This window comes from Chinchilla lanigera, unplaced genomic scaffold, assembly GCF_000276665.1.
Source record: "Chinchilla lanigera isolate Chin_1 unplaced genomic scaffold, ChiLan1.0 scaffold00034, whole genome shotgun sequence".
NCBI lineage: Eukaryota > Metazoa > Chordata > Mammalia > Rodentia > Chinchillidae > Chinchilla > Chinchilla lanigera.
In genome coordinates, this window is record NW_004955435.1 from 21,246,135 (window position 1) to 21,266,398 (window position 20,264).

Consider the following 20,264-nt stretch of genomic DNA (forward strand, 5'->3'; position numbering starts at 1 on the left):
CACTTTAGTTAAAATCGGATATAAAATGTTCAGAAAGTCCCTAAACTGATGGAACATTATTCCAGCTGTGGCTCTGTCTTATACATGAAATTCTTTCTTGTTTCGGTGGTGAAATCAACACTTTGTGATATCCTAATAATAACTTCTTTTAATACCATCACATACTCAATAATTAACATGAAAACATATGACATTACTTTTTTATGGAACAGTTTCTGATTTATGGTTTTCAATTGGTTGCATTGATATTGTAAACAATGTAGGACAATTTTATAACTAAAGGAGGATTTTGCTTAAAAGGAGGTACAGTGTGTGTGCGTGTGTGCATGTGTGCACACACACCTACCATCAGGAATAGCACATCTTCAACAAAAAGCAGGAAACTTACTTTCAAAAATGAAAATACATAAAAAGTCAATCACATTATCACTCCAGTTCTCATTTCTAAAACTTACAAAAATCTCTTCAATAAAGTCTCACCTACCTCATAAAATAGTGGAGCATTACTGCCTGCAGTTTTTTTTGCCTTTTTAGATGAAGCACTTCCGGCAAGTGCACTTGCTTCATTAATCTGTAAGAAAGTTAAAATTTACATATTATGACAAAAAAGGGCTTAGGTAAGCGATACTGAGATACATCAGCGCTTGGGGATGCTAGCAAGGAAGTGGCGCTCACCAGTGGGGGGAGTATTTCTAGCCATCTTAGTTAGCTGTGAGTTGTGTGGGTTTATGCATCTGACAGATCTTCTCTATGTTATCTCCCCTCTGGCCCCTGACAGCTATGATCTCCATAGACTTCATTTTCCTATTAGTCATGTACTTTCTGGGAACCTTATTTAGTCTAGACTTTGTTATTGTTCAACTATTTATTAAATAATTCCTCACAAAACCCAGCATGGTGTCCAGAGTTGGTCCCAGAAATCTCTATCAAATGAGTGAATGTTGAATGAGTGACCTTAATGAATGAAAGTTACTTCTGACAAACTAAACAATTCAAATGTATTCTAGCTAAATATTTATTTGAGGTAATGAGCCAAAGTTTACAAAACAGCCCAAGAATATGGAAGGGCTTTTAAAAAATAGTTTTAAAATTTAACAAAGTCTGGCTGGTACTGAGAAAGGAAGTCACAAGTACCTGCAGGAGAATGTCTCGCCATGAAACTATACTGAAGAGTTTGCGCTGAGGCACTTGGACAGCCAAGGTGAGGGCTTGAATGAGAAGATCATCCTCAATCTGATTACCGACCACGAAAGCAATGGAGGCCTTCCAATCGTCCTGTCACAAAATCAAATGGAATTAGACACTAAGTGTTCCTGAGTAGGTAATTTTGTGTGAAAATTATTTCCACTGCAAAACGGTACTTTTCTGTAAATCTTACCCAGACAGTGTTAACTTTGTAGTAATAGGAGTCTTTGAAACAGCCACTAGGCGGCAGTATTGTGCCAAATTTCACACCATTTGATTTAAAAAAGTGTTTCTTGAGAAACTGGGTCTTTTAAGGAAAATAATTATTAAAAATGATATTTTTCACTACGACGCTGTCCAAGAAGGATTTGTGGTTGTAAAGTAGTAGTTCACTTGTCTACCACATATATACATTAAAATCTAGTCTCAAAAATAACAATCTTTGTTTTGTTCCCTGTTACATTCTATGGCTGTACTGTGAGGGGTATAGAGAGGGATCAAAAAATAATTTTAAATGTTGGTTAATACTGAGAAAGTTGCCAAAGAGTGCTGGAACCCATCTTTTCCTCCCAATGTATCACAGGAATATTTTTGTTAATTCACAAAGGAGTTCTTTCTATTTCTAAGAAAAGGAGTAAAATATTACACTTGGACATGAATGTTTGCATATAATTTAAAAAATTAAGTTACAAATGACAACGATCTCATCAGTAATTCTCTGTGTTTCCCATAACTTCTGTCAGGAAGAAGCCGTTCCTTGGGAGACTGAGAGTGGAGTCCAGTGGGTCGCCCTCTTGCGCTGCTGGAAAGAGGACTGCGCACGCTTTTGAACACCAACAGTCCTACAGGGCGGTGGAACAAACCCGCACGACAAAGACGTTAGGAAAGAGAGGTAAGGAGGGGGTGGCACCCTGAGCACACGACCTCTCTGGTCTTAGTTTCCCCTTTGTAAAGCAAAGGGTTTCACAGGACAGTATCTCAGCTGCTCTCCAGCCCCTGTCTAGAGGTCTGATTTAAACAAGGTAAAACGTGCTCTTTCGGGGGATGGGGATTTAGCTCAGCGGCACAGCGCCTGTCTGGCAAGCACAAGGTTGTGAGTTTGATTCCCGGTGCCGGGAAAACAAAAACAAAACCTGTTCTTGGTGGACACCAAAAAAAGGTCTAAGAATATTCGGAAAGGTCACATAAATTCAGCATAAGGCATAATTTTGTGTGGTTCTCCCTCTGAGTGAGTCCAGTGCATAACCAGGCTGATGGCAGATTTAGGGTGTAAGTGGGAGAAGACCTAGTGTCAATTCGTTCTTACCCTCAAAGAGCGATTGTCCTTAAATTCTTATTTTTCTCCATAGAAACTTACTGTCTAACAAGAACCATCCAATTTTCAATGCGACTGCCAAAGCAAAACCATATGTAAGAACATAAAACCTTACAAAGCGAATGTTGTACATGCTGCAGGTATGCACAGGTAGATATGACCTTACATGTTTTAAGCTTTGCTGTTGAGTTTGACATTCTTTTTGTTTGTTCATTTGCCATAGAAATACAGAATATCTGTTTTTTAAATGTGCCAGTTCTAAAAAGTAAGTATGATATTTATAGTAGAGTATTTAGAGAAAAATTCCATGCTCACAAAATGACCTTTCCTGTATTGGACTCCTTCTCACCTCTCGTTTGCATCTCCAGACACTAATAAAGAGGGAAAATCTCTTTCATTCTCATGGTAAGGGATACGTGGTTCCAGGGCAGGTAATATGTTACAGTTCCTGACACACAGTTTTCAAAACTAATCATCACCTCTACCCACTTAACCCACTATAAGTTTCTTTGCTTGTTTTTGAAAGCTAATGGTGACAAGGAAAGGCGGCCTCTCTGCCCTTGGAGACAATTTGGAAAGAGGGCATCACACTCCACCTCCCACCCAGACATTCATATCTAATGTCAAAGGCAGGTGTTGGCCACTTCAGATAAAAAGGAGAGGGAGGGGAGGGAGGAGCACTGTGATTCTCCCGTGTGCCAGGTGAAGGCTGTCCCACTGCATTCCTCAGCAACCCCGTGAAATAGGTGCACTCCTATCTATAAATGGAAAAACAGAGGCATGATGAAACTGACCAAATCGTTCCATGTCATTTTGGCAGAACCTCACAGAGGCTACATACAAGGCTTACAGCTTTGTGAAAATTTTGGGACAGTTTTGAAAGAAAGGATGCCCTTTTATAATCCTTAAACTGCATATGACTGATCACCATATTACTATCTGTGCTTTATTACTAACAGATAAAGATTCATATTAAATATTAAAGTTTGTTGAGATTTCAAAAATAGACTGTGCCTTAAAACCTTAAAACATCATATCTTAAAAATTAGAGTTTTTTAAATACCAGTTTTACAAAGGATGGGAGGCTACAGAAGTTCCCCAAAGTCCTCTGTGTCTGTCTCTCCTCCCATCCCCCTCCCCCTCTCCCTCCCTTCTCCATCCAGGGGTTTTGTTTCTTTGCTCAATAATGGATCTTAATTAACAGTAGATTTTTTTTTCCAAATCATGCTGCTACACTAAAACTTGTAGGATTTCTGAGTTTACCTGGAAATACTTCTCCTAAGCTGGAGCAGGCCTAAATTTGCTGGGAGTTCGCTATGAGATACACTGGGCATTTGGGGTATACCTCTCCATTTGAAGGGGATTAACATCCAACTGGGGCCCACTTTCCTGTCTATACTCTGTTGCCCACAAAAGAGTGCCCACTTGCCCACTTTCCTGCTTCAGAAGTTGAATCTATATAAAGAAGAAGCCCCATGGAGGACTTTGTTAGAGTTGGAGCTTAGTATCTAATCGCATTGCCAGAACAACCAGGCAGGGACTGGCCCAGGAAGTCACAATGCAGCGAACGCTGCGGAGAAGGGTGTGCACTGCCTGCAGCAGGGGGCAGTGAGACGCCAGGGAAAGCAGGATGCTCCAGTCCACGAAGAAGAGTAAGTGATTTCCCCATGTGTAATTCAGAAGACTAGGTAAATAAATGATGCTGTGCACATATAATTTCTGACTTTTGCTCTTAGTATTGCAAGGTAACTGTAAGTTCTCAGCTGCTACAAACTGATGGCAATCTAAAAAATGGGAATTAAAACAAACAAACAAACAAACAAACACAAATTAGATTTGGTAAACATTATTAAAAACATACCACCACCTATACTGTTCCAACATGGAGTTGGAGAGAGACCTTAAGTTTAAATTCACAGGGAAGCAAAAGAAGTTTAGTATAGCGAAGGAAATGTTGACCACTGGTGAGAGGAATGCAGGTAAAATGTGCACAACCTTATTAAACACACTTGTGAGTACAGGAGCGCTGTACTTTGTTTCTTTGCTCAATAATGGATCTTAAGTGAGTTTGTTTAAAAACAGTTCAAGAAGTTTGGATATAATTAGCATGAGCTGAGAGAAAGAAAATATTAATAGTCTAAGAAAATCTGCCCTGGGTGTATTCAGTGGTGAAAGAAGAGGGTCTTAGTTTGGTACACCTCAAACACCTTAGGAAATAAAGTCAGCTTTCTATTACCTGGGGCATATATTACAGAGTAGTTATCGATAAAGGCATTCAAAGGATGGAATGAAGTCATGTATGGACACAATCCATTACCTTTTATTTACTTTACCAGTCTCACCTAATTTGAAGCCTGGCAGGAGGGCGTCTTAACCCAAACACTTACATGGTAGTCTCCTAAGGCAAGAAAGTATTCATGCAAACCCAGACAACTTGGCCGTCTCAAGTTAGTCTCCTGTACTAGAGACCTAGTGTAGACTTAGAACTATTTTTCTTTCATATATTGCAAATTCTCCAAATGTTACCTAGGCATTCCATGTTCTAATATAATTACTAAAACCTTGTCAGGAACAAATGAAAAGTAGCTTTTGTACAGTGGGACTGTGAATGCCTCCTTCTGTTGTAAATGCAATGGACAGACACAAGGAAAGGCACTAGTGGGACATGAGTCATCTATTCTGCTGCCTTTGCTAGCATGGCAGGACCTGAGAAGAGATTCACACAGTCCTCTGCCCAGAACTGATCAGAACGACAAACACTTTCATTAAGTGATATTTAAAAGCCTCAAGTTAAGTAAATGCAGCATTAAAAAATCAGCTTTTATTAAGAGCTATTTTATTTACTAATAGCTATTAAGAACTATTTATTGAATTATTATTGTACAGATATGCAAACAAGCACTTTATGTCAATATTCTGCTGAAAAGGATAACCTTTTGTTAAGTGAGTTTTTGACCAAGTGGACAGGGATTTGTGACTATCTTTCTCATAGTGGGCTTTTTCTTCTAAAAGAGTCTTGGATCTCCATCAGCTAAGGACTGTTAGTATGGGCTTCGGGCCAGAAGAAGAAAAAAATATTTTCATTACATAGAACTGGCTGCTATAATTGTATTTTTTGACAGGGATTCTAGCTGTAAATTAAGTAAAAATATAGGTTAAATAATAGACATTGATTGTCATATGATGAACAAGGGCACTATAAATGATCAGACGTGCACTTACCTAACTCCTTGTACTGAATACGTATATATTATAGACTCTTCTTTAATTGTATATTCCTCACAGTTCATCATAAAGGTTAACTTGACATATTATCATCTTGCCATTATAACAGTCCTTCAATAGGAATTGATCCATATGGCTGTCATATTTTCTTAACTAGAATTTAAACTCCTGCAGTTACAAGTTATATTTTAAATGCTTTTGTGCCTTGCAGTGCTGATACAAACAGAATACTGTGGAGTGAAACTCTCCACATAAATATCTGTTGATTGATATTTAAGGCAACAGTACACTGGGACACAGAGAAGAGTCTGACCTTCAGGATCACAAAGCACTAGAAGGCAGCACGCCGTGAAACTATGCAGTCTATACAGTCCATGGCTCTGAAGTTTTTTGGGAGGAGAGCACATCATGTCTGACCTAATAGGGCTCAAACGAGGGGTCAGTTTGAGGAACTGGGTCCTGTGGGCATTCCTCTCCTAACACAAGTTTCCTTGGAGTGACTCAGACAAGCAAGCAGATGCCAGGGGAAAGAGGCATCTCCTTCCATTAGGAAAGAAAAAGCTTTAGCACTGACTACAGAACTGCTCTTCTTTTCTCTTCCCCTCTTCCAAATCTATCTCCTATTTCCCATTATATTAGTCAGCTATGCATCACTGTGGCCAAATATCTGAGAAAGACAGCTTATAGGAGGAAAAGTCTATTTTGGCTTATGGTTTTGAAGACTTTCTGTTCACGGTCACTTGGCTTCATTGCTCCTAGGCCTGTTGTGTGGCAGAACATGGTAACAGGGTGAGATGGAGGAAAGCTGCGCACTTCATGGCAGCTGGAACAGAGGGAGAGGAAACCACTATGACGGAATGATCGGCATCCTCCAAGGAGCCACTATACTGTGAGGAAACCTTGTTACCTTTGAGCAGGAGCTGCCTGGGGATCTTCCATGCAAGCCAAGCATGGAGAGGCTCGAGTGTGAACTTAGGCCTCAGTGCCAGGCCGCCTTCCGCTCTCATGGTGACAGTACTCAAACTCAGGCAATGGCCGATGCCATACATCTGAGCTTTGCACCTGGAAAGCTGATTATCAAACATTTCCCTGTAGCACTCTAGGAAGAGCTGTGTTTTTAAAACCAAGTTACAGGTGATTTTATTGGGAAGGCCAGGGCTGTCTCTAAAAAAATATTGAAGAGGAGAAGGGAGTTTCTCTCTATCCTTCCATCCCTGAGTCATGCTATTCAGGTGTGCTGTGTGAACTGTTGGTTAAGTGTCTGCTCATGTTGTTTCAGGGTGTTGTTCATGATGCTTCAGCTGATGCTGCTTCAGTGTTATCCTTCAAAATGGGCTCTATGAAAAGAAGATGACAAGATAAGCATGAAAGGACCACTCCAAGAGGAGCAGGGGCAGCGCACTGCAAGACTCCTTTCCTCATGACTATTCCTTTACACTCCCACTCAGGCATCTGCATGCTTGGCTTGCTGTGGAAAATCCCCAGGCAGCTCCTGCTCATAGGCAACAAGGTTTCTCACACTGTAGTGGCTCCTTGGAGGATCACAGGTCATTTTGGCATAATGGTTAAGATCCTGGTCTTACAAGGCAAATGCCTAGGTTAGAATCTCAGTGGACCAGCTGTGAGACCTCTGTGCCCTGGGCATAAATGAAGATAATGACAACACCTATCTCTTGAGACTTTTATGGAAAGAAAACAGAGAAAGACCTTCTAAGCACAGCACAATAACCAGAGTTGGAGTCACTGATATTATTTTGGAGGGCTTCTTCTCTTATCAGTCACGAGCACACACATGGTTACATCATGTATCCTGCTTCAGGTGTGGAGACCTTATGAGTGAACTAAGAACAAAGTCAAATAATATCAACAGTTTCATCTATTAAAAAACATATACAGCATTAATTTAAATGATGGTAAGTTTCAGAAATAATTTTCTATTTGATAAATATAAATGTATTAAGTGATGTGTTCTTAAAATATTTTAGGTTCTTGGAAGTGAGAACCAAAATTATGAACATATAATATCTAAGTTTCTAAAAGTGTGCAATTTTTTTGAGCTATGGAGGAGAATGTGTGTGTGTGGTGCAAGGTAGTGTTTGGTCATCTTGTGTCATATGCAAATCTGTCAAGACATTAAGCCATCATGCAGCATAAAAATAAAACAAAACAAAACAGAGCAAAGCAAAACAAAACATCACTGAGAGGCAAATGGAAGGCACTGAGCCGAGGATGTGTGTGCTGGCTGACCAGGAGGAAGATGAGCACTGCACTTAAGGACTAGGAAAAGAGTCGCCCCAGGCTACTTTTTGTTAGAGATGGGGATTTGCTTTAAAAGTACAAAAAGGATCCGTTGTTTTCTAGTGAACTGCAAATATTCATCTGGATCCAGACTTAAAACATAGATGTCACACAGGTCTAGTTCTTAAAATAAGAACAAAAGACAAGGAATTGAAGTTCATGTTTGGTAGAGTTTATGTTTGATAGAGTTTGACAGAGAGCTAAGTTTGGAGAGTTACATTTGATAGAGAGCCTTGGTCCACCTGCTCCACAGCCCCTTACAGCCCTTTGCAGATCTACCTACCCTTTTCTGCACAGAATAAAATTTACCCATTATAGCACTTATTCACTCAGGGTTCTAATAGCTGATTTATTAATCCAATAAGCAAATCTACGCCAAGACTTTAGTATTTTAAAGTATTTCTTTTCTCCAGGATATCTGCATTTTCAAAAAGGAATCCAAGTGACTTCTGGTCTAATTCAAAGGAGCGCCCTTCTGAGGGTGATGTTTTAGGCAGTGGTCTGGGTCAGTGGACAAGGATCTCCTAGATTTATACCACCTAGACAACTTCCTACTTTGCCTATGTGTCTGGCATATAGTAGCATTCAATAAATATTTCTTAAACTAGGTTGTCAAGACACACACTAAGGAGAATTTTTACACATTTTTAGTACAGGAAGGGTGACTGAGCATGTGGCATTTTATTAGCCACTCTCAACATGTGGGAAAGAACCATTCTTCTGAATTACTAAGCTCTGAATGAGAGAAAAGGGTTCATTCCTTTGATGTCTAGATAACACTGTACATGTCTGATATTCAGTGATGAGAAGCAAGTAGTCTCAAAGCAGCTTTACCATGCATGCATATACTAGCTGGCTGGCTTTTCTTACCTTCATAAATACTAAACATTATCACTAATTACAGTTTTTGAAATTCTAGTGTAATGATGCATATTTCAGGAGTGGTGTCAAATTTCTTCTACTATATCTTAGTCGAGTGGCTTTATGCTTATCTTTGTGACTTTGTTTCCTCATTTAAAAATAGATCTAGTTATTACAGCCTTGAAAAGATTATTATGAGCCTTAATGGACAAATATACCTACAATTATTCTGTAAATAGTGTAACATCATGCAATAGCAAAATATTAATACTTGCAGGAGAAATACTGTAATTCCCGATAGAAAGTTCTGCAAAAAAGGGGTGATTGTTTCTATAACTTTGAATTTGAATATGTCCCTAGGATCTCTTCTGGACAGTTTAGCTTCTGGCTTAGACTATTTGGTTGTTTTCTTCCATTTTTCAGAGCCCTTGGCCCATCCCACAAATCTAGCACATGAGCCTAATTCGGTTTTGCTCCATGCATCAGAAAACTTTAAGACAGCTATTAAAACACCACATGGAAAAGCTTTGCGGGGAATTCTACTCCACAGAGAAACCACAGAAACCACTACACACCTTAACTATCTCCCCACCCCCAGCAGTTGGCTAAAATTACAGCTCCATTATGTTGGTATGATTCAACCAGCTTTATTGCTCGGAGCAAAATCTGAGGTCCAAAATGAACTTCAAAACATAAAAAGTAAGGCAAACCTCAAAAGGAAACAAGCTTCTTTGGGTTTTCAAACAAATATTACATATCAGAGACATTCTTCTAACAGAGGAGACCAGGAAAACCTAAGAGGAGTCCTGCTAATTGCTTCACAAATGTAAAATTGGAATCAGGGACTCACCCCAAAGAAAGATCTCTTTTCATCATCATATATTAAAAGCTACAACTTTTCATCAACTTTCTTCTTAGACATGAGTTTTTCTTTTACTTTTCTCAAGTCCCTTCAATGTTGAGTAAGTGCTTTTTTTAGAGAGAAGAAAAGATAAACATAACAATGAAACAGGTTAGTAGGACAGTTGCAACAGTTGATATATTGCATATTGTTGTCTTCCTAATAGTTATGCAGAGTAGAAGATATAAACACGAAATCTTGCCCAAATAATATTAGAGCAAAACTTTCTTTTTAATGAAGAAGACAAATAACTATCTTAACTATCTTGTGTATACCTTTCTCTCTTTTCTCCTTTCCCCTATGCCCCATCACAATTTGTCTTTTCTTTTGAGCAGTTTCCTCCCAATTCACAATACCTATTGTACATTTTGGATCTTAACTACTTGTTCATTTTCTCAAACTAGTGATATGATATGATGTTTATGCACATGGGTTTGATTTATTTCACTCATGAGTGTGGTCTTGAGTTGTATCCACTTACCTAGAAAAGTCTCAAATTTATCCTTCTTTACGAGTAAGTAATACTCCATTATATAAAATAGCCACATCTTTCCTACCCATTTCTTGGTTGATGGACATTTGGATTGTTTCCAAGATTTAGCTATTACAAATTAGGCTGTTCTGAACATGGGTTCACATATATTGCTGTGGTTTGATGTTTGTAATTATTCTGGGAAGATAACCAGAAAGAGAATAGTTGGTTCAAATGGGACCTCTAATCCTAGTCTTTTTCTAATCCTAGTTTTTCAAGGTGTCTCCACACTGATTTTCACAATAGTTGCACCACTATACACTGAAGCCAACAGTGGAGAAGAGTTTCTATTTCTCCACAGCCCTGCCAGCATTAGTTATCAGTTGATTTTTTTATGATAGCCATTCTTTCTTGGGTGAGATGGAATCTCAGTGTTGTTTTAATTTGCATCTCTCAAATGACCAATGATGTTGAACAACTTGAGACTATACTCATAAATAAAATAAATCAATGTCACATGTGTAAACATTGTATTATTTCCCTAATGTAAGAAGCTAAAAGAGTAAACAAGACCCAAAATGTACAATAAATACTGGGAAATGGGAAGAAACTGTTCAAAAGGAAAGAGAAACTGGATGAAGGAAAGGAGTAAAGAAGGAAGGAAAAGTAAATATATATATGTGTGTGTGTGTGTGTGTGTGTGTGTGTGTGTGTATCAGTTAAAAGAACTATACTACTAATTTCTATTAGTTTGTTGAAAAGAAAGCTTTGTTTTTATATTATTTGATCAATTATTCATACCTATATCTTATAATCTGTGCAACTACTTTGAAGATAACAATAAGCAATGTACTAACAATTGTTACTCTCCTACTTTCTCATTTTGAAATTTTGTGTAATTGTTTTTCTTGTTTTTTCTCTTCAAAAAAGAAAAAAAATTATAAGAATGTACCTCAAGCAGGAAGAATGTCAAGGAATCTTTTCCTGTCTCAATGCAGCAAGAAAGAATAGCAGTTCAGCTCAGAAGCAGTTACTAAACCAGTTTGATGAGAGGTATCTGATGTAACAAGTTGTAGAAGATGCACAAAACAGGGGTGAGATAGGATTCTGGAGGTGAGCGAATGATGCTCACACATGGAAATGTTGCTGCGTCTCACCCACTGACCTGCCAGGTTTCAATCAAGGGAGTTAGGATCCCTGCTTTTCAGAGTTGTGCTATGTAGTAATCCTAAATTCTTCAGCTGCTCTAAACACAGGAGATGTTTAAAGGCAAGAGGTGGACCTCTCTCCTAGTGAGAAAAATGGGTACTCCCAAAATAGACAGGTAAAATGTATTGACCAAGAGCAGTCAGGATTGATAGGTGGTGTGGTGGAGTAGATACCTGAAGCAGTTGATGAGGTCTTTCTTCCTGAAATCCTTTTGACTTTCTTTGAAACATCACTAAGTGATCACTTTGGAGGAAGGTATCTTAGGGGGCACATAAGGGGAATTGGAGGAGAGGGGAGGGCATTGTTGAAGCTAGAGGAGGAGTGCATGTAGTCAGAGGTAATTAGAAGATCTTCAGTGACCTTAGCAAGAGCAATTCTTTTCAGTGAAACTGCTTTCTGCTTATTTCTTCACTCATGCAACCCTACAGACTCACATAACTCACACATCTAATATGCAAGCCTTATTTTAAGACCATGTGACAAAATACTCAGTCAATGATTATGATAAATGTCAAGAGCTCAAGATCTGGTTATTGTTCTTAATTTTGTCCAATTACAGAAGTACATGGGATCTATTTATTGGATACATCAGGGTAGTAATTCATGGTAATTATTCTTCTTCTACTGATTCCCTAATAGAGTCCTTACAATAGCTCTTTCAATGTGTAATGAAAAGAGCACTGGATTTAGTATCAGAAAACCTGATTGTTAGTCCTGATTCCAACCACATGGTCTTGGAAAAACAGTTAAGTGCTCACAACCTAGACCTTAGAGAAATAATATTTAAGCAGAAAGTCATTCACTCATTCAATATTTACTGAGGATTTTAAGCACTGGAATGGGCACTAGGGATGGAATGAGTAGGCACAAGACATAGCCACACACCAAAAAGATGTAATCACAACCTTTACCTCGCACTGGCCTTTGGAGGGAAATGGACAAGCAAAGGCCAAAGAAGTTACACATAAAAGTTATTTCACAACTATAAAGTATTTAAACTATAAAGCAATGTTCAAAGTATCAATTTCTGTTGTCATATTATTCACCCAAATTCATCCACTAATTTTTAAAGTTTACTATACGGGCACCTACATTGCATATGCTGTCCTAGAAATGGACGATGCAAAGATGAACAGTGTAAAAACAATGAAATAAAATAAAATAAATATGGATGTCTCAACTTGGATACACCTTAAAACATACTGTTGAGCAGAAAAAGACAAAGTGCAGAATTGGTTAGTATAAAGTGAAAGCATTTGTGCTTTTACCTTACTCACCTTTAGATTCTTCATTACTAGGGTGCCTCAGGTAGCAGAGAGGCCCTTCTAGCGAATATTAATTATCTTTGAAATCAGATAGTAAATAATATTATATTTAGTCCATGGATGTAGATAAGTAGATGCATAAGCTAAGAGGACATGCATTGAATTTATGTTAGTGTTAGTTCCTAGGAAGGAAGAAAAAGAAGTATAACAGAGAGCAGTGTTGAGGATAAAGTATTCTTTACCATTTGACAGTGCTTATTTAAAAAAAAAAGAAATAAGTTTTTGTGAGACACGAACATGCTTGGTATTGTACCCTATCCCTTTTCTTCAAAAGACCACCGGCTAGTAAGGAGAAGAGACCTGTGAGCAATTCTAATGCAGAGCAGTAAGCAGTACTCCAGACCTCTCTCCCCTTGCAGGTTCGAGCCTCGGGGCTATTGCCACTTGTGGGGAATTAGTGAAAGCAGTTCTTTGACTATTCTCCTTCTCCACTTTCTCTCTACATTTCCACCTCTTCAGAAGAGCAAGGTTTTCATGCTTACAAGGTCTGCATGCTTTCCCTGTTTTTATAATTTCATCCCAATGCACGCTTGCCAGGTGAAGCACTCACTCACTGAGGAAGACTCTGATCCCTTCTTTTTGTGCACTCAAGCAAAAATCCTTCTTTTGATTTTGTTTCTTCAGATTTCAATCTTATCCCCTTTCCTAACTATTCTATTTTGCACATGCATGGCAATCTAGCAATCTTCACCTAATCCGAATTTTCCTACTATTTCTCTTATAATCTTTTCTTTATAGTCAGTCTCCACCTGATATGTGGCCTACACCTATGGCTCCCACACACTGAGAATGCACAGTCTTGCTCCCACCTCTTTTCCTCATCGCCAGCAACCCTACTAAACACCCTGTTGAAATTGGATCCTTTATTACGTCATATAGCCAATAATGAGTGCATACCAAGAGAAGAGAACAGAATTTCATGGAAGAACTGAAAGTTCTTTGTTTATGGGACAGAAGAATACAAGACCCTCACAGTCAGCAGAGGACAGCTGAAGTGGTAAAGGACAGAATGAGGATGGGATGTTGTCAGGGAGAATGACTCAAGACGGAAGTTGGAATCTACCACCTATAGAGAATAGGGCAAGACAACTGTATCTCTTGAGGACATCTTCAGGGATTTGCTAGTTTATCAGCTCTCATCGTGTCCCCTACTACCTCTGCTCTGACAATTTCCAAGTGTCTGTTTCCCATCTGAGCCTGTAACCTCAAGGCCACATTTTTTGGTTCTTGTTGAACATTTATAGTGTGATATTTTACCATAAGCTCAAATTCAGCACGTCCAACACTAAGCTCTTCATTTCTCTCCATATTCTAAACACATGGATGAAATGTCCACCACAAACAGTAAAAAACTACTTATGTTCGTTCTAATGACTGGTATTTTCTGAAAATTTCAATTTATCCCTATCATTTCCATTTCTCAAATCCTCTCCCATTTGCTTGGGTATGCGATCACAGTGCCTTCAGTGGAACCAGCCTTGAATAGGTGAAAATGTCTCTAAATGCATATGATTTGAAGGGTGAGCTGATGTTCTCAGCTGCTTTGATGATGGTACAGAGAAAAGCAAAATAAGAGGCTAATTTCTGTTTTGATTTCAAATCAACAAAATCCTGCTACACATGACCAAAACATTTGGCTTCTAACTGTGATTGTTTTTAACTATCGAACACAAGAAGGACTAAGCAAAAGTACCCTCTGCAACACAGGTCATTGTTCCTTCAAATTTCAAGAATATACCCACCTGAGAAAAGTAGAATAGAATATCAAAGTGGAATATCAGATAGCCACAGTTTTTTTTCCATAGAATGGGCTGAAAATATGGCTGTAGTAGACCATTTTTCCACAAACATTTTTGTAGGGGTGTCTCAAATTCATAAGCTCTGTGTGGCAAGTTAAACAATACGCTGATTTTATGCTGTTTTTACAATGACAATAACAAGTGTAAATAAGGAAACTGACTTTTCTCTTTCTCAGCATCCTAAATATTTGATGTGGGGGCTGGGGATTAAGTTCAGTGGCACAACCCCTGCCTGGCAAGCGCAAGGTCGTGAGTTTGATTCCCAGTACCAGAAAAAAACAACAACAACAGCAACAAAAAACAAAACTAAACATTTCATGTGAAGCTAAAGGTGATTGAACTCACCATTCCTAACCATTAACTAGCTTAGCCAAGAACGTAGAAGATTTCCTTTTCATTTCTATTCAATATATGCTGCTTGAGAAATCATTATGCTGTCTTTGCCACACAAGGCTGCACAGTATAATCATGTTCAACAGAAAATGAATAAAACAAACAAAGAAAAAATGACTGCAAGGGTTAAAGACAAAGAAAGGCAGGACAGAATTTATTTAAACATTTAGAAAGCATTTCACAAGTTTCCATACCCTTCAAAAGCGTCAAGTTACACGGCAAGTATAGGAAATGTTTGTTGTGGTGAAAGAGCTGGCACAAAGACAAAGATAGGGCGAGATGGCATTTCTTGGCGTGGAGAAGTGTTAGCAATGGGGACTTCGGGATGCATCCTTAATGGGACCTATTAATTGCTTTTTTACAAGATATGAAAATAACCTACACAGTAAAATCTAAATTTATAGAGTTCAGCACTGGGTGATTTTGTTTTGTTGTCATTTTGTCAATTATTTTGTTTTGCAAATAGAGAAGTATCTATGACGTGGAGATTTGATTAGGGGGATACAGATAGCAAAAGGTGTGCCCTGCCTCACAGACCAGCAGCTTTTCTTCTCTATCACCTTGTCCTTCCCTGTCTGTTAGCAGATGTAATGAGGACATTGTGCCCAGGAGGTGGGTAAGAAAGGCAGGGAGACTTCACAAAGCAGGTATTTGGGAGAGCAGCTATTTCAGATGGGATTCAATATGCAAATGGTAAGTGAATATACTGAGTGAAACGTAATCCAACTGTCCTTCCAAGTGTAGGGGCTCTGAATACCAATTCAGCTTCCCAGTAACTATCAGCTCAATATGCTGCAGTTGTATTGAAAGGTCTTTGCTGATCATATCTTGAAAAAAGTGAGAACAAAGTAGAAAACATATGAAAGCCAGAGTGTCTTTCTACTTGGAAAGCTGTGTTCAGTTTTAGGCACAAGCCTAAAAGGGACTGAACAGCTGGAACAATTCACAGAATGGCAATTAAATTTGCCATGGGGAAAAAGGTTTAGTTGGAGGTTAACTAAAACAAATCTAAGATAGACAGGGGGAAAATTGCAATAAAAATAATGGAATTTAAAAGACTGACAAGTGGCTCATATTCTCATACATTACTAATCAAAATAAATTGGTGGAACTCTATTGGAAAATCCTGAAGTAGTAGCTACTAAAGCTAAACAGACTGTGGCCCAGCATTTTTAGTTCTGAGTATACGCCCAAGAGAAATGAGTGTGTATGTCCAAAGAAAAATTTGTTCAAGAATTTTAAAGCAGTACTATTTGTAATATCTCAAAGGCAGCATAACCTAAATATCAATCTTCAGGAGTATGGACTTAAAAAATCATGGTACATTTACACAGTGGAATAGTACAGTGCCATAAAGAGAACACATACTTATTCACGTAACAACACTGAATTTCCCAGACATTGTGCTAAATAAAAACATTAAATTATGTATTAGTTCATGTATAAAAAGTCAATAACAGGGATAGTAATTGATGGTGCCAGAAGTAAGAATAATGTTAACTCTCAGGAAGGTAAATATTAACTGGAAAAATATAAGGAAACCTATTTTAGGTTTTGTATTTTACATACGTTCTGTATAAAATGTTCCATATCTTCATCTGGATGATAGATTATAGATGTGTATACAGATGTCAAAATTGATTATACCAGATATTTAGTATTATTACTGGTTTACTTCAATAAAAATTGTGGAAGGTAGAAAAAACGATTTAAAGGGAATAGTTTTGGTACAAATAATTTGAAAGTCTACAGCATTTGTTTTGTCATTCTTCCAATTATGACTGACTACATGTATTCTAGGCTCTATGTCCCAGAGAGGGCACCCAAAGATCGTACTTTTCAATGCTTGCCCATGAGAACTTCAAAACAAGTGAGAGGATAATTGCATTAAAACTCTAATAAACACGGCAATCACCATCACTGTTGTATATATAAGTAGCATGGAGACATGAAAAGTTGATCATGGGAAATGGAAAGTCAGGGATAGTTTCATGTAGTAAGCATATTTGACTTGTGACTTTAAGAATGATAAAAATATCAACAAATGCTGTCAGAGAAGGAAGCCTATGCCAAATAAAGTAACACAAAGGTCTCAAAGCACAACACTGTCTTAGCAGTTTGAGTTACCTACCTGTCCAGTGAAACAGAGAGTCTGGGTAGAGGAGGGATAATGTGAGACTGGAAGAAAGCTAAACATATTGAGAAGGGTCAAGTAAAGAATAGTAAAACTGGAAAGTATGGCAGGAATGACATGGCCATGTGGATATTCTAGAAGGACAACTAAGGGGGCCATATAGAGGGACACACAGACAGAAGGTGGTACATAGAGTCATGGGCACACATGCATTCTATCACACTAGTGCAATATGAAATATGTAGACAGTGGGCACATATACTGATGATCACTGATGGATGTTACTATGATTATTGATAACAGGTAACTTTTGAATGGAAAAAGACCTCGAAGTTTGTGTTGTTAAAAGTTGAACAGGAAAAACATTAAAAAAGAGTGTCTACCATATTTTATTAAAACTTTTGTTTCCAGTGAAAAATTTTGCAATCATTAACAGGGGAAAATTTAAAATATTATGAATAAGTTTTATACATAAATTATTTAGAATAACTTTAGTAAAGTGTATCAAAAAGTGAGTGAAAAACATTTTTAAACATGTCATCAGAACTTTTAATAAAATCTATTATGAAATTAAACACATTCAACATTATGAGAATGACACCTTCAGTTGAACTTCAAGAAGTAATACCTGTACAAGTACACCACTGCAGTGTACATTCACACAGTCTTGACTGGGAAAGTATTTATTGGCTGAAGTGAGACATATTTTGGAAAACATGAGTCCAAACAGTGAAATTTTAATCAATATTGATAAAGCTTCAAATATTTGACACAAAAGTATTTTATTAAAACAATATGCAAAATCCAAGATGCTGAAGATAGCAAAATGTTTTCATTGATACGATGGCATTCTACAGAACAGCAACCAATATATATCTCAACCACTATCATTGGCTACCATGAAAAATGATTCTGGTGAGATGTTACATGAAAACAATACCACTGTGGTGGAAAGAGAAAGTCCAGAGTTTTAGCTTACAATTTCTGAGAAAGGTTCCAGATGCTTTGTTTCTGTAGTAACTCATATATTCAATATATTTAGTTGGCACAATAAAAGTATAAATAAAATAAATATAAATATTTTATTGATAAACTTTCTGTTTACTACTATATATAAAATAAATACCAAAGTAATTAAGCATTTAAGTAGAAGTGGACATTGAACATTAGAAAACTATTAGGGTCCCAACGGGCCTTCTGTAAAGTTGTAACTGCAAATGCTGAGTGAAAGTCATGGAGACCCTTGTGTATTCTTTTTATGTAACCTGGGAAGTGGGAGTTGGTAAGCATTTAGAAAATGAAATAAGGTTTTATGGATTTGGCTTTAATAAAATATCCACATAGAAATGTCAGTACTTTCTTAGGCTTTATATGAAATAAATATAAATGTGTTGCCTTATAAGATTAATAAAGTAAAGTATGAAAGAGAAGCAAAAAACATATAAAAACAAAGGAGGAGGAAAGGGGGGAAGGTAGTGAGATTTAAATTGATTAAGATGTTAAATCCATGTACCAACTTCCCCAAACAAACTTCACCACTACATAAATTAATACACAGTAATAAAATACAATAAAAAGGTCAGGTGAGGTGGTGCATACCTGTAATCCCAGAACTCTGAGAGACTGAGATGGGAAGATCAAAAGTAAAAATCCAGGCTGAGAAACTTAGTGACTTAGTAAGATCCTGCCTCAAAAGTGAAATTAAAAAAAAAATAGTTGAGGATATAACAGTGTGAAGATATGGTTTCAATCCCCAGCACAAGAAGTAAATAAATAAATAAAGCAAAAATACATATATATACTTCAAAGGTACATTTTAAAATAAGGTATAAATTATAAGAGAAATACTATTTGTCTAACAAATTGTACAGAAATAGGTGTATTATTCAATGACAAGATGAGAAAATGTATTCAACTTTTTCAATGTATTCCATCCCCAACCCCACCATATCATGATGCTTTATAACAAAGTGAATGCAAGGTGATCAAACACATAAATGTAATTATAATTTTTGTAGTATCAAATTATGACATAAAACTGAGTTAATTAAACATGACATTATAAAAATAGTTTTTTGACTTAATTTATTATAAAGATAATAAATTATATATACCAAGAATCTCAAGAATTATAAGGACTAGAACATTTTTGAACACAATTACTTAAAGGTTAGAAAAAGCTGAAAAAAGTTTCAGTATGACGAGCAATATTGGTAGTATTAGAAAAAATAAATGTACAAGGACCTCATGTTAGGTAGTGACTATCAACTTAAAATAAAAGTTATGGGAGGAACCTAGAGTTGTTCATCAGCTCAGCTCGTGCTCAGATCAGAGTACCAACTAGGGAGTGAAAGAAATGCCAACCAAAAGACTGCACCAATACTGCTGAAAATCAACAAATGATTTGGAAATCCATAGAAATTTTGATGAATTGTATGTACTAAAAATTATATCATCTGACAAGTCATTTCATAAGACCCACATAGTTTAGAGGATAAATGGTGATTTTAATTTTAATAATTAATGTGCTACTTAAAATATGTGACAGTTATTAAAATATTTTAAGTAGTCTACTGGATGAAGGCAGGCTGGCAGAGAGGTCAGAAGGCTCCTGTAATATTGTTAGTTAGAAAGTACGAGAGGTAGAAAGAGAGGCACAAAAATAGCGAAGCAGCAGCAATGGGGAGCTGACCAATTGATACTAAAAGGGGAGGTTCAGGGATAACTGCACTGAGGAAGACAATACAAGTATTCAGGACACAGCACAAAGGATGAAGTGGTTTTTCGGGGAGACTAATTCAGTTTTAAATTATGTTGAAGTGCAACAGCAAGCTGAAATACCAAAGCAACACCCAGGATTTGGAGGCAGATTTATTTACATTGAAGGGCACTGACCGGGATCATTCCCAGAATATCAGGCCCTGACCTCTGGAGGTTTAGGGCTTATATGGGATAAGAAAGCAGGAAGTCCAGAGGCAGAATAGCTAGTCAATGGCTTAGTTTATGTAATGTGCATCACAGTGACCAGCCCTTTCTAAGAGACAGAAGCAACTGGAACTGAAATGGGAACTATTACCTGGGCAACTAAGATGCTGAAGTATGGCTGGGGAGGGAGCATGTTTTGCTGCAGCAGTGTATGTGCAATAT

The 20,264-nt window shown here is 37.4% G+C and overlaps 1 protein-coding gene and 1 long non-coding RNA gene across 10 annotated transcripts in view; one reads left to right on the forward strand and one right to left on the reverse strand.

The window, feature by feature from the left end:
- LOC102011240 overlaps positions 1-14,713 on the forward strand; it is a 31,741-nt gene extending 17,028 nt beyond the window's left edge. Inside the window, exons 2-5 of one of the 3 annotated variants that reach the window (XR_261732.2) lie at positions 1,929-2,077; positions 2,535-2,650; positions 7,005-7,638; positions 11,188-14,713. This is a non-coding gene — a long non-coding RNA (uncharacterized LOC102011240). The remainder of the gene's footprint in view (positions 1-1,928; positions 2,078-2,534; positions 2,651-7,004; positions 7,639-11,187) is intronic. The other 2 variants (XR_261731.2, XR_001234872.1) reach the window with 2 other exon arrangements.
- Positions 1-20,264, reverse strand: part of Spag17 (sperm associated antigen 17) — a 218,993-nt gene that overhangs the window by 183,130 nt on the left and 15,599 nt on the right. For all 7 annotated transcript variants that reach the window (XR_001234871.1, XM_013516486.1, XM_013516484.1 and 4 more), the window contains exons 2-3: positions 1,135-1,275; positions 485-571 (exon numbers count right to left, since the gene is read on the reverse strand). Coding sequence is in view for 6 of the 7 variants with exons in the window: in XM_013516486.1 (XP_013371940.1) it covers positions 485-571; positions 1,135-1,275 (228 nt within the window). In the remaining variant the exon portion in view is untranslated. The remainder of the gene's footprint in view (positions 1-484; positions 572-1,134; positions 1,276-20,264) is intronic.